The sequence below is a fragment of the Microtus oregoni genome, unplaced genomic scaffold (assembly GCF_018167655.1).
Source record: "Microtus oregoni isolate MIOR12 unplaced genomic scaffold, Mior012 000029F_ref0000214, whole genome shotgun sequence".
In the NCBI taxonomy this organism is placed as follows: Eukaryota; Metazoa; Chordata; class Mammalia; order Rodentia; family Cricetidae; genus Microtus; species Microtus oregoni.
The window spans coordinates 20,937,117-20,951,784 of NW_024543088.1; the positions used below are offsets into that span (position 1 = coordinate 20,937,117).

Below are 14,668 nucleotides of genomic sequence, written 5' to 3' on the forward strand. Positions count from 1 at the left end.
TAGGACAACGTTTACCCACATCAAATGGTGTCCATTTCAGATATAGCGATCAGATTCTGAGTATGAGTTTTTAGAATTTGATCTGTTGAGTAGTAGAATTCCATCTAGATTCTGAGACTCTGGACTTTGGTAACTTTGGATAATTTGGCTAACAGGGGGCGCTGTGGGATTGTGGATGATATCACTTCCACTCACTCAAAGAAGCTGGCATTAGTGCTCATCCAGTGCTCACCGAGGAGACTCAACAGTGGGGTCCTTCTCTCCTGGTAGAGCTCAGGAGGAAAGGGGCTCAGTCTTAGGTAGCAGTTCCTCCCAGGACTCTCTCACTACTGAAAGCCTTCCTATCTCTGCTTCAGTTTGTCATGTGAACTGAGCTCCAGAAGTCTGGCTCCCAGTGAGAAGTCTTGGCAGCAACTGTGGAAACATACCTGAAGGAAGAGCCACGTCTCTGCAGAGGTGGGAATGGAGACCTGGGGAAACCTAACTCTCTGTGGAGATCAATCTATCTCCACATATTTTCTCTTGACCTGCCTCTTTCTCACTGCAGGGCAGGGACAGGCCTAAGAGCTCTGCTGTCACCCCGGCCATATCTGTGTCTTAAGCACAGATCACTACTACACTTCACCTCACCTGCCATCTGTTAGTCTCCGTTACTGCAAGGATCCTTTCCCAGTCCTTCATCCTGCCTCTGCATCTCTGTTAGCTTTGCTGACTTACCTGCACCTTCAGCATGAAAATCAGTTCTGGTGTCTATACCAAACAATGATACAAAAAAGTCATATTCATTCATTACATCTTCTTGGCTACCACTCTGAGTCAAATAAGAACCAGTCCTGTAAGAAATATTAAATTCTCAAATTTCTTATTAAATGTTGTAAAACAAACCTTATCTTTCCTTCATCTCCCAACACTACAAAACCTTTGATTTCTCGATCCGTTGATGTCCCTTTCTAAATGACCATTTCTCTTCAAGTTTTAGAAGTGTTTTCCCAGCCAGATATAAGTCACTTCATTTCATTGTTTAAATAATGACAATAATAAAATGAAACCCAGTGACTTCCTCTCCCCTCTTTAGCTCCTGGGTGGGTGCGGGTTGGCAAGTTCTTCTGTGTTGACTGCCTGTGTGCTGTATCTGCCTGTCCACATTCATCAGAGAAATGTATCAGTGATGGCTTTACTAGAACCCATTGCTGTGCCTCCTGTAGTTTTCCTTTCATGTGCCTGAAATATAATGTGAATAAAACAGCAGAACTGACAAAGTGAACAATTGTGAAATTGGTGGTTGCTCTGGGACCTAAAGATGTGGACTGAGTCTCTCTCTGTAGTTTCTGCAGGGCATGTGCCCTAGCACACATGGGGTCCAATGACTAAGTCCTCTACTTTTTGTAAGGAATCAGCGAGTGTCCTGCTATGGATCTGAAAGATGTCCTTGCACAGAGTCCTGAGTGTGGTAACACATGCAGGTTACCGCCTGCTTTATATTCCATGGGGCAGTGTAATTCACTTCCCCTGGCTTGCTGTGAATTAGCCACTAGGAGGAGTTAATGACAACTCATTTGCATGACTAGATGCTCTTCTGTGAGATCCCTGGCAATGAGATAATGAGACAGCCCAGACAAAAGACCCTGGTCTAAGAAGAAGCTGTGCTTGCCTATCATGGCTTGGACTCCTCTTGTGTTTATTCTTCTATCTTACTGTACAGGTAGGGACAAGCCTATTAGTACTTGAGAGAACTCCTACACTCAGTCCATTCTGTTTGAGATCCACAAGAATTTGCACGTCAGCTCCACTGTTCACTGTGGTGTCTTCTTTTGCAGGTTCTTTTTCTGAATCTGTTATGACACAGCCACCCTCCATCTCTGCAACTCTTGGATCAACAGTCAGACTTACTTGCTCCCTGAAGAGTGGCATCAGCGTTGGCAGTAAAGATATTTACTGGTACCAGCAGATGCAGGGGAGCCCTCCTCGGTTTTTACTGTACTACTACTCAGACTCAAGCAAGAACCTCGGGCCTGGAGTCACCAACAGAGTCTCTGGATCCAAAGATACCTCCAAAAATGCTGCAGAGTTGCACATCTCTCAGCTAAAAGCAGAGGATGAGGCTGACTATTACTGTGCCATCTGGGAAAGTAATGAATCTCACAGTGATACAGGCAGATGGGGAAGTAGGCAAAAATCTTAGCCTGAGATAAAAAATCACTTCTGCTTTTATGAACCTTGTAATATATGTACACTATTAAATTAAAAGATAATGAAAAAGTTTATTCAGAATTTTTTTTCCATTTTTTAGACAAATGCCTGAACTATTATTCAAGTAGTGTCATAATATACATAATTTTATTATTTGGGAATGAGCAGCAAGGAAATGAACAAGCATTCACTGGTTATAAATGGTGGCAGTGTGGGGCAGCTATATCAGAATGAAAACTAAGAAAGTTTGGGAAGGAATTCTAGACACAAAAGACCAGACTCAAGCACAGCTTCTTGGTAGTCGCATGCAGACGTGTGACTCCTTAAAGAGAAGGTTTCCTAACTCAGCATAAGTAGCAAAAACGGTGTGGCTTCTTTAAGAGATTGTTTCCTGGTTCATGCTGGGAGAACAAACTCTGGCTCTTTAAGGAGGTCCTGTACTTAAATGGGGTTTATGAGCATTGTGTTACAAATTGCTTAATGGAGACATAGACCTGCTGTGTCCCTGGAGCTGGAGCAGTGTATACATTGCTCAGAGAGGTTGTGAACATGCCTCTGCCATGTTGGACTGAGTGAAGAAAGCAGGCAAGATCATGAAGTTGGTCCTAGTCTACCCTCTCAGCAATTAAAAAAAAAGTGCTCCTGGTCAGAAAAGGATTTCAGATACACGATAGGACAGATTCAGACATCAAAAGCTTCTAAACCAGACACAATGTGTTTAGAAAATGTATGTAAATGGGAAGTGGAACAGAAAGATCTCATGTGTAAATTGGCAGCATCGTTGTTATGGGAGAAGGTAGAAGGGGAGGGGAGAAGAATGGAGGGGAGGCAGAAAAGATATATAGCTCAATAAAGACAATTAAAAATACATGTAGGCTTGGGATAGAAAGGATAAAATATAGACAGTTATAAAAAGAAATAAATGGTATCAAAATAAAGTATTTAAAGAGACAGTAAAAGTAATATAAAAGAATACAGGCAGTCATAGATTAAAGGAGCAAAGAAAAATAAACCACATAAAGATAGAACATACACAGAGAGTTTGGATTATGTATATTATTGTGCTTTCTTTCAATATTTTGAGTGCAGAGAGACATTTGATTCTGGGGGATGATGAGTTAAACCAACATATAAGTGCCTTGACTTCAAAATTTGAGTCTAAGGATATGTTGCTTTCGAAAAGAGGTTCTGTTTTTGTTTCCACAGAAGATGAGAACCTGTGGATTCCTTCCAGGCTAATGTGGTTTTATGGAATAAGACCTCTTGAAAGGTCTCTGAAAACCCTAAAAATACTTTGCTCAGTAAACAGCAGGAAAAAGTTTCCATAAAACTATGTACAAGTTCCCAAAAGGATTGTTTATAAATGTTTGTTTTCATTTAAAGGAGGTTGATTCTAAATTATTAATGACCACAATCAAGGTCTTTTTTAAGAAAAAAAGGGATATGATATAGTGATGAATACTTTGCATTGGTACAAATCTTGGTCTTTTGATACAAATTTAAGGTTGACTTTGTTATACTGTGTATATATATTTCTTCTCTTGTTAAGGTATTATGTGTATACATCTCATTAAAAATGTAATATATAATTAAAATTACAGATTAATAGATAGTCATTTATAACAGTCAAACTTGTAGTCATGTTAGTTAGGTTTTCTAGATATACAGAGATATTTTAGTTAGAAAGACAGTCTTCAAGACTTCAAAGACCTACAGAATATAGAATTTAAAAACTTTGAAGGACTTAGACTTTTCTTGACAGTGAGACATGTCTGCTTCTGGCAGCACCAATTACTTCAGAGAGGTTGGAAGGCATTGAAGAAACTCGTTATAAAATTTGCCTTCAATGTGACAAGGCAAGCCATTTTATCAAGAAACTGCTCCTGCCTGGGCTGCTTAAAGGTATGCTGTATGAAGTGGACATGGAAGACCGACAGAAAAGTCACTACTAAACCTTCTAAAAGATAAGATGGTCCTTCAGGGTTTCTACTTCACAGAAAAAAAAGCCAGATATTCTGCTGGACACTGAAGAAAGTAGCTGATGAACTTAGCAATTATAATATGAACAGATCTTCAAATTTCCTGCTTTGTAGAAAAATCTGCCATATATTATGGGTTTATAGGCTGATGATGGATGCTCCACTGTTTTTTTTTTTTAATTTATTTATTTATTAAGGATTTCTGCCTCCTCCCCACCACCGCCTCCCATTTCCTTCCCCCTCCCCTGATCAAGTCCCTTTCCCTCATCAGCTGGAAGAGCAATCAGGGTTCCCTGACCTGTGGGAAGTCCAAGGACCGCCCACCTCCATCCAGGTTTAGTAAGGTGTGGATGCTCCACTGTTATAGACAAACTTTGAGTGACTGTTGAACCAGCAAGTTGTCTCTGTGAATTCTAGAGTTTTTGAAGTTGCTTATAATGCACTTCCTGCTTTCTTATGTAATATAATATCCTTCTGTGATCTTTGAAGAGTTGAAGATAGATAGTTACAGTTTTCCTTAGATATTATAAAAGAGCAAGTAGTTATAAAATATTGGACTTACTAAGATAGATGATAGAGTTCCTTAATTTGTCAAATGTAAATGAACTAATATTCTTACTTAATAACTGGTTTGTATATGTAATTTTACTATGTTAAAGTTAAAACCTTCCTTTTTAATTAGACAGAAAAAGAGAGATGATGTGGGATGTCCATCTGCATATGTATTGCTTTTATTGGCTAATGAATAAAGCTGTTTCAGCCAACGACTTAGCAGAATAAAGCCATGCATGAAAACTGAACAGAGATATAGAGGGAATAGGTGGAGTCAAGGAAAGGCCATGTAGCTACCAAAGGAGAACGACACACCAGAATTTTACTGGTAAGACCATAGCCTTGTGGTAATGCACAGATTAATAGAAATGGGTTAATTCAAGGTATAAAAGATAGCTAGAAAAACTCCTGAACAATTTGCCAAGCAGTGTTGTAATTAATATAGTTTCTGTGTGATTATTTTGATATGGGTAGCTGAGAAATGAATGAGCAGTCTCTGTTTACAAAAAAGTACTCCTCAAGTTTTGATGTGAATGGCTGTATACTTTCTCATGTGTCTGTTGCACAGAGTGCATATTGTTTGGAGATGTCATAAAATCTTAGTGCTTCAGGAAGCAACAGGAAGAATTTGGTAACTTTGTGCAGAAAGGTTTCGCCAAATCCATGTATCCAGCTGCTTCACCCTTATCTTCTCCAAGTCATCTTCATGAGTTCCTCTAGCTGCCATACCTTCTCTGCCCTTTGAAATCATGGCAGAAGGGATGCCCTTTGTTCCTTAAGCTTCATCTTGTTAAAAATTTGTTCACTGCCATGATACTAGTAATGCGGCACCTGGGATTAGACAGAGAAACTACATTGTTTTACTCCCTGCTGTTACTGTCCAACCTTGGCAGCGACGTCACTGCCAAGATTTCTGTGAAATGACAGAAATCTGTTCATTGAAGACATTGCAGTGTGCCAGGGTTCATCCTGAAGTGGCTAAGAAACTTGTTTTGGATGAAGAGCAGTTGATCTCTAGCATTGGTCCTGATACACTTGGGATTTCCTAGACTGATGGACCTTGAAGTTGTGAGTTTTCCTTTCTGTTGTTACTGGTTTCATATTCTGTGTTTTCTTTTGACTCATGGACTATGAGTGTTTGAGGCCTTGATTTCTTTTTGTGTTCATTTTTTTAATTTGTTCTTTTTCAATAATTTTGCTTTCCTATGTTATACTCTGATTTCTGTTTTGAACTTGAAACTTTAGCTGCAAAGTAAGGAAATTCCCTGTGACACAGGTATACATGCATATGTATGATGTGAACTTCAGTTATTTTCATCTGCTCTATTACATTGCAGCAACATTTGCCTTGTGCTTGTAATTCTTCCTTTTTGATTAAGATGTCATCGACCAATCCAAGGAATCACATTTCAGATGTACATGTGGATGTTCTTTTAGGATATGAGCACATACATTTTGAGTGTGTGTGTATGTGTGTTTATTGATGTTGTCATTGTTATAGTTTTGACATCTGGATAATACTGCATTTTTAAACTATTTTGGAACAATCTTTTTTTTTTTTGTCCATTTGGTGAAGCAGCTTGAGAATCTGTGACATCCATTTTGTTTTATGGTCAGATGGTAAGATCCATTATAAACAATGTGTTGGTCCTAGGATTTTCGTGTTGGAAGAGACTATATTACTCTTTCAATATTGTACATTTATCAATCTCTTTACATGTTTTGTAAATTCCTGAATTTATCATCACACACAGGGTATAGAAGCAGGAAGGCAGCAGATAGTGCATGTTTGGTAACCTCATGTCAATACTGGTGTCTGTTTTGTGAATTGAGCAATCTATTTGAGGAATGTCGGGACTCTGGAGTACAAGGTCGCCTTACAGCCCTAGAGTTCCCATAGATCACATTCATCTCTTTAATGTCTCACATTTCAATAATTTGTGTCTTTATTTTGGGTGATTTGTGTCGAGAGCTTTTCAGATTTGTTCATCCTTTGTTGTGATTTGAGTGTAACTGGTCCCCATGAGCTCATAGGGAATGGCACTATTGGGAGATGTGGCTTTGTTGGACTGGGTGTGACATCCTTGCAGGGATTGTGACATTGAGACCATTTCCTATTGCCTGCAAGATATAGGACTCTCATATGCTTTTCTAGCACCTTATCTACCTGCAAACTGCCATGCTCCTTGTCATGATGAAAATGAACTCATCCTTTGAACTGTAAGCCATATCACAATTAAATGTTTTCCTTTATAAGAGTTACCATGGTCATAGTATTGCTTCACAGAAATTAAAACCCTGATACAGACAAGCTGTTTGTTTCTTTGACCTCTGTTCAACCTTTATGTGTCCAGTTATTTCCAGTTATGATCTTTCTTATGTTTTCTTATAAGTGATTTAGAGTGAGGTTACTTCTTTGCATCTGACCCCAAGATACATCATTATGATGCTTGAGAGATCTTTGATTTTCATGATGTAAAAATTGGTAGCCATAATCTTGTCTCCTATATCTCCTTTTTGTTTATTTTATTTCTAGCATGTTGTAGTGGTGCCTTTCTCCACCCGAAAAATTATAAGGCATGGAGGAGAAAATTTCATTAATGGATCTCAGTGAGGCAAACTTATCACTGGCAATCAGACAAACAGATTCAAGGTGGTCCATATTTATCCTAGTGAACACTACATGTTACCTCATTCAAATGGTATGAAGGCGTAAGTCACAAACAATGCCACACCAATTCGGGGTTATGATTATTAGGGTGGTATTTATTTAAAGGGGAAAAAACTTACAGATCACTGTCCCAGGCAACAGCCCTCTAAGCAACCAGGAAAGGAGTCTAGTCGCCGGCAGAGCAGGAAGTGAAGAGAGGGAGGAGAGGGAAGTGGCCTCTTTTTTAAAGGGAGAGAAACCACGCCCCAATGGGCTGGTACCTCAGCGGTGATAGGCTGGAGGAGTGGGAGGACCTCCCGTAACACCTCCCCCTTTTGTTTAAATAAGAGAGTTTTAAACCTACTATGAAATTATATACAATAAGTACAAATATCCTATTCTAACTAGCTTAGGTCTTGTATAATAAATAACTTGGCCAAGTCATGAGAAAAAGTAACTACATTTATATAGTCTTCAACCCCATCAAAGATCTGAGAAGGGAAATAATGTTACCTGGGTATTTAGGAAGTTTAGTAAAACAACTTCCAAAACATGCAACAAATCACAGAGACAACTGGCTACCTGGGCAATCACCCAAAATCATGTTAGCAGCGTTGAAGCAACCAACTTTGGCTAAGGCCTAACATAACTGACATACCATTTTCAAAGGCAAGCAACTTTTCAAAACTATCTTACCCTGTCTTGGCAGGATATGACAGCCCTGTTTTATCCATTGATGCACGCTCTGTTTCTTTGTCAGTCGTTGAGGTATGGGCATTTCTTTGCCCCAAGGCCAGTTCTGCCAAAAAGAAGGCTCCAGGTGGAGTGTCTTTGGTGCTCAACATTCTCTCGGGAATAGAGTGGTGTTGCCAGGAGCAATTGTGTCTCACTACCACAAAACTCTGAGTTAGATTAAAGGCCATTTTCTACAGCTCTTTGAAGAAGTTGAAGATTATCTATCTATACTGAGTATAATCTCTATATATCTAAAGAACCTGATTAGTCTATTATAAATGACAAACTTAGATGACTATTAGTCTATATAATTCTCAATATCTATCTAACTTAAAGACTAAGACAATAAACGACTGTGAAACAAATGAGGACAATGACCTCCAAATATAAACAATGTACAAATATATATTGCAGTAGGTAAATATATATCAATACACAATCATTATATAAGTATCTTAATCAGAGGTAGAAATGTACACTGCAATATGGTAAATATATACAATATATATTTATATATATATATCAATACAATATATGTCAATACATAAAAAATGTTTTAAACAGAGGTAGAAACATGCATGCATACAATATTCAATATAATTTAACTTTGTATCAATATACAAGAATCTATACCAATGTATTTGTCTAAAAACAGTAACTCACAATTACAAATCTATTATCCCATCATCCCTCTTTTTTTTTTTCAAAATGATCCCTGAGCGTATAAAATTCCTCCCCCAACCCTCAATTGTATATTAATTATAATCAACCCCTAAATGATGTCCCTAAACCCAAGGGCAAACTTTACTGGGAGAGGGGACGTTGTCCTCTAGAATTACTTCCAGCTGTCATGGGGGCGACGTTCTTTCTGGGGGATCCTGTGAAAGTGAAATGATGGTTAAATTTCAAGATCAATGCCTTTTAAAATTGCCAATAGTCTCTGAGTATTTTGTGCAGGTCTGGCCAAAATGTTGTATAAGATGTGCACCATTTCAGCTAACCAAGTTGGAACTGTCTTGTGCAGCTGGTACCAAAAGCAGGTCTTGTAGTAGCGCTATCAGTATCATGACGTCATATCAACCAGGTGGAGTTGTTGTTATGGGGCCCCATCTTCTTCCTGGAAACTTCAAATGTCACTTCAGGAAAAACTCATTGTTCATTATGAAAAACTTAAATATTAATCATATAGACATATATAGACATATATATATATATTCAATGAAAGACATGATAGATATATTCAATAAAAAGTATGATAGATATGAAGAAAAGCAAAGATGTTTTCTAAACTCATATTTCTTTCTGTCCCATATCATGGCTCTTGACATGAGACAGAAACTCCAGAAACTCTGAGTTTTTCTCTTACTAACAGGCTTGGAATTGGAGAGGGACTGAGCCAGAGTCCAACTTCAAAACCAGCTTTATAAATTTAGAAATATGGTTTAATATTACTTACACAACCCATTCAGTTGTCTTGATATTTCCTATTGGGCAGGTATTTTTCCATCTGTCAGTATCCAAACATCCAGGGTCCCTTGAATTTCTCAAAGATGAGTGTTTTCCTGTGGAGATAAGAACAGAACCCTGCCCCCATTCTATATGTTTTTCTTACCACCTGTATGAATATCATCGTTGTGGATGAGTTGTCATTTCTCCTTTCCAAGAGGTTTCTCCTCTTCAAATTGAAACTTTATTAATTTTGATGGTATCCACAATTTTTCTTCTCCTGTGGAAACAAGAGCAAAACCCCTGCCCCAACGTAGCACATCTCCTGGCTTCCACTGAGAGGTCAGCACATCTTTGAAATAAATCGGTTGATTTAGTTCAGCAGACTTTTCCATTATCCAATGTCTTTCTGCTGCTGTCGTTCCTTTCTCATTAGCGTTAAGAAAATTCAAGGTTAATAAAGCATTATGTAATCTATTTCTGGGGGTATTTTCAGTCCCTTTCTGTTTGTTCAGCATATCCTTTATAGTATGATTTGATCTTTCTATAACTGCCTGACCTGTAGGATTATTTGGTATACCTGTAATGTGTTTTATATTATAATAATCAAAAAAGCGTTTCATTTTCTTAGATACATATGCTGGACCATTATCTGTCTTTATTTGCGCAGGTATACCCATGATGGCCATAACTTCCAATAAATGTGTGATTACGGAATCAGCCTTTTCTGAGCTCAGGGCAGTAGCCCATTGAAAACCTGAATACGTGTCTATGGTGTGGTGTACATATTTTAATTTACCAAATTCCATAAAGTGGAACACATCCATCTGCCAGATTTCATTTCTCTTAGTACCCTTTGGGTTACTCCCTGCAGGCAACGGTGTTTGATTATAGAAAGAACAAGTAGGACATCTCTTTATAATGTCCTTAGCTTGTTGCCAAGTAATGGAAAATTCTTTCTTTAGGCCTTTACTATTGACATGATGCTTTTTATGAAATTCTGAGGCCTGCAACACACTTCCAATCAATAATTGATCAATCTCAGCATTGCCTTGGGCTAGAGGACCAGGCAGACCTGTATGGGACCGGATGTGTGTTATGTACATCGGACAAAGCCTGTTCCTGATTATGTCTTGTACCTGGATAAACAATGAAGTCAACTCTGTGTCATCTGGTATAAATTCAGCGGTTTCAATATGCAAGATAACTCTTTCTGCATATTGTGAATCTGTAACTATATTAAGAGGTTCTTTAAAATCCCTTAGCACCATAAGAATGGCATATAATTCTGCCTTCTGGACAGAATTATAAGGGCTTTGTTCCACCTTACTCAATTCATCTGACTTGTAACCTGCTTTCCCTGATTTATTTGCATCAGTATAGAACGTACGGGCTCCAGTTATTGGAGCATCACGTACAATTCTAGGAAGAATCCAAGAAGTTCTTTTTATGAGATTAAGTCTATCACTTTTGGGATAGTTGCTATTAATTTCTCCCAAAAAGTTAGCACAAGCTCTTTGCCACGGTTCATTGTCTTCCCATAACTTTTTTATTTCTTCAGTAGTAAAAGGCACTATAATTTCTGCTGGGTCTATACCTGCTAGTTGACGAAGTCTCAGCTTACCTTTTATAATTAATTCAGAGACTTTTTCCACATAAGTTTTTAATTTTTTACTTGGTTTATTAGGTATAAATATCCACTCTAAAATAATATCTTCCCTCTGCATTAGAATCCCTGTAGGAGAAATTCTGGAAGGCAATATGAGTAGGATGCAGCTAAGATTTGGGTTCACCCTATCCACATGTGCCTCCTGTAATTTTTCCTCAATCATTGTCAGGTCCTTTTCTGCTTCAGCTGTCAGTTCTCTTGGACTATTCAAATCTTTATCACCATCTAAGGTTTTGTTTAAATGAACTATTAGATCAGGTGTTATCCTAACAGCTGGTCGTAGACTGGAAATGTCTCCTAACAATCTTTGGAAGTCATTAAGAGTCTTTAAGCGGTCTCTCCTAATTTGTGCCTTTTGCGTTTTAATTTTCTCTAACCCTATTCTGTAACCTAGGTAATTAATAGAATTTCCTCTTTGAATCTTTTCAGGGGCAATTTGTAATCCCCACCAAGGCAAGACTTTCTTTACTTCTTCAAACATCCTTTCTAAAGTATCTTTATTTGAATCAGATAACAAGATGTCATCCATGTAATGATAAATGATGGACTTGGGGAATTGTTTACGAATTATTTCCAATGGCTTACTTACAAAATATTGGCACAGTGTAGGACTATTGAGCATACCCTGTGGGAGGACAGTCCATTGATATCTCCTATTAGGCTGAGAATTATTGTAAGTAGGCACTGTGAAGGCAAATTTTTCTCTATCCTTTTCTTGTAATGGTATAGTGAAAAAACAATCTTTCAAATCAATAACTATAAGAGGCCATCCTTTTGGTAACAGAGAAGGCAAAGGAATTCCAGATTGTAGTGGGCCCATAGGTTGAATTACTTTGTTGACAGCTCTTAGATCTGTCACCATTCTCCATTTACCAGATTTCTTTTTTACAACAAACACAGGAGAATTCCAAGGGCTGGTTGATTCTTCAATATGGTGAGCATCTAGTTGCTCTTGCACCAGCTGTTCCAATGCCTGTAGTTTATCTTCAGCTAGAGGCCATTGTTTGGTCCATATTGGCTTCTCAGTTAGCCATTTTAAAGGTAGGGCTGTTGGTACCTCTAAAGGTTTGGTATTTGCTGTATGTTCTTGTACAGCCTGAATGGCTGGTGACCTTTTTCCATAATACCTCATCATATCCTTCCCAGAATTATGAGTTCCTGGAAATACAGGAATGTTAATCTGGGTATCCCATTGCTGTAGCAGGTCACGGCCCCATAAATTTATGGCAATATTGGCTATATATGGCCTTAGTCTTCCTATTTGCCCTTCGGGCCCTATGCATTCAACCCATCTTGTGCTTTGTTTTACATGAGATAGGGTTCCAATTCCCAGGAACTGAACATCTACCTCTTGAAGAAGCCAATTCGGATGCCAAGATTCTGGGGTAATGATACTTACATCCGCACCTGTGTCTAATAAGCCTTCAATAAAAGTGCCATTTATACAGACTCTTAGCTTTGGTCTTTGATCATTAATAGAAGTCTGCCAAAATATACGTTTACTCTGTCCTATTGGGTTTTTTGACTCATCCTCCACACGTAATTCTTCATTTAGACCAGTATTACTTTTTACAGCAGAAATTGGAGCTTTTAATTTTCTTGGTGAGGCACGTTCTCCACTGTGACTGGGAATGACTGGGCCACTGTTGGCTTGGGGGCCTGCGAGAGGCCCCCCAAGGAGTTTTCTGATGATATCGGATTGCCCCATCTGTCTGTTGTTGACCTACATTCTTTGGACCAATGCCTGCCTTTACCGCATCTCCTACATATACCTGAAGGCCGAGGTCTCCTATTTTTGTCATTCCCAGAAGAGATATTATTCCTAGAAATTCTTTGCCTGCAATCCCTTTGCAAATGTCCTAATTTACCACAATTAAAACACCTGGCAGTTTGATGTCTCCTCATTGCTTTGGAAATCGCTTCTCCTACCCAAGATTCATCATTATAGCTAAACGTCTCAACATTCATCGTATGCTGAATCCATTCATCCATAGGTGCTGATCTAGACTTTAAAGGCCCAATTATCTTTTTGCATTCTATGTTTGCATTCTCAAAAGCTAGAGATTCAAGAAGTATTTGTCTAGCTTCTGGGTCTGTTACCCCTATGTCCAGAGCCTTAATTAATCTTTGCAAAAAGTCAATAAAGGGTTCTCTCTGTCCCTGCCTAATTCTGGTATATGATTTAACCCTTTTTGCTGGATCTTGTATCCTATTCCAAGCATTTAAAGCTGCTTGGTGACATAGACACAGTACTTCATCGTCATAAAGAGCTTGGACCTGTGGATCAGCATATTCTCCTGCACCAAGAATTTGATCTTGGGAAACCTCAATACCTTTTGCTCTTCCTTGCTGTTCCATATGTTTGGATTCTTCTCTGAAATAAATTCCAAACATCAAGGAAGGTCCATTATCTAAAACTGCAGACACTAACTGATGGAAATCATGGGGAGTAGCTCTAGCATTAGAAGCCCAAGTCCTTATCATTTCCTTTACATATGCATTGTGCAAGCCAAAATTAACAACAGCTTGCTTAATTTCTTTCAGATCATTCATTGCTATTGGCGTCCATCTAGCTTCTCTGACTCCCTTTGAGCCTTTAGAAGTTGATGCTTTTTCAGAATTAAGTATAGGGTATGTCGCTAGAACCCTGGGTAAGCCAGTTCTAATAGCTGGTGGAGGCATTGTATCCTGTCCTTGTGCCTCCTTACTCTGTTCACCAGCTGCAATAATTTCCCCAATCTTTTCAAATCTTTTTATCATTGTCTCTCTTAAATCCTGAATCTCCTGACCTGTATATATTTCCAGTGATTTCACTGAGGTATCAATTTTTTGGTCCCCATTCTGCACCTGTGATTCCAAAGCTTTAATTTTTTCCTTCAAAGATAACATGTCCTCCTTAAACTTTTCTTGTATATCATGTAGATTCCCATCTTGGAGGTACATTCTGTCTGTTACCTTATCAAAACTTTGTGATAAAGTCTGAAGGTCAAATTCAACAGCCTGAACCCTTTCAGGTAACTTTCTAATACCCTTGGATATGGAATCAATTTTGTCTGTCATAGTATCCACTTGTTCAGATAACCTCTGATTTTCAATAATTTTAATCCTGTCAATTAGTTGTTCATTATTAGTTCATAAAGATTCTATCATTCTTAGGAGTGCCATATTCTTCTGTTCATTATTAGTTTGTAAAGATTCTATCGTTTTTAGGAGTGCCATATTCTTCTGTTCATTATTAGTACGTAAAGATTCAATCGTTCTTAGGAGTGCCATATTCTTCCTTAATGATAGAATATGGAAAAGAAAACTGAGGCCTAGTAACAAGCAAATTAAGGTATCCCCATAATCATATAAACCTTGTATGATGTAATTCATTGTATTAGTAAATATAAGTTTACTAATCCATTGTATTAGTGAAAACAAAGCAGTAAAATTTGCGTTAGAAAC

The 14,668-nt window shown here is 38.2% G+C and overlaps 1 gene segment (V, D, J or C); it reads left to right on the forward strand.

Moving 5' to 3' along the window:
* Positions 1-1,616: 1,616 nt before the first annotated feature.
* Positions 1,617-5,645, forward strand: LOC121464813. The segment is given in 3 exon segments: positions 1,617-1,702; positions 1,818-2,165; positions 5,542-5,645. Coding segments are annotated over 3 exon segments (498 nt in total).
* The last annotated feature ends 9,023 nt before the right edge of the window (positions 5,646-14,668 follow it).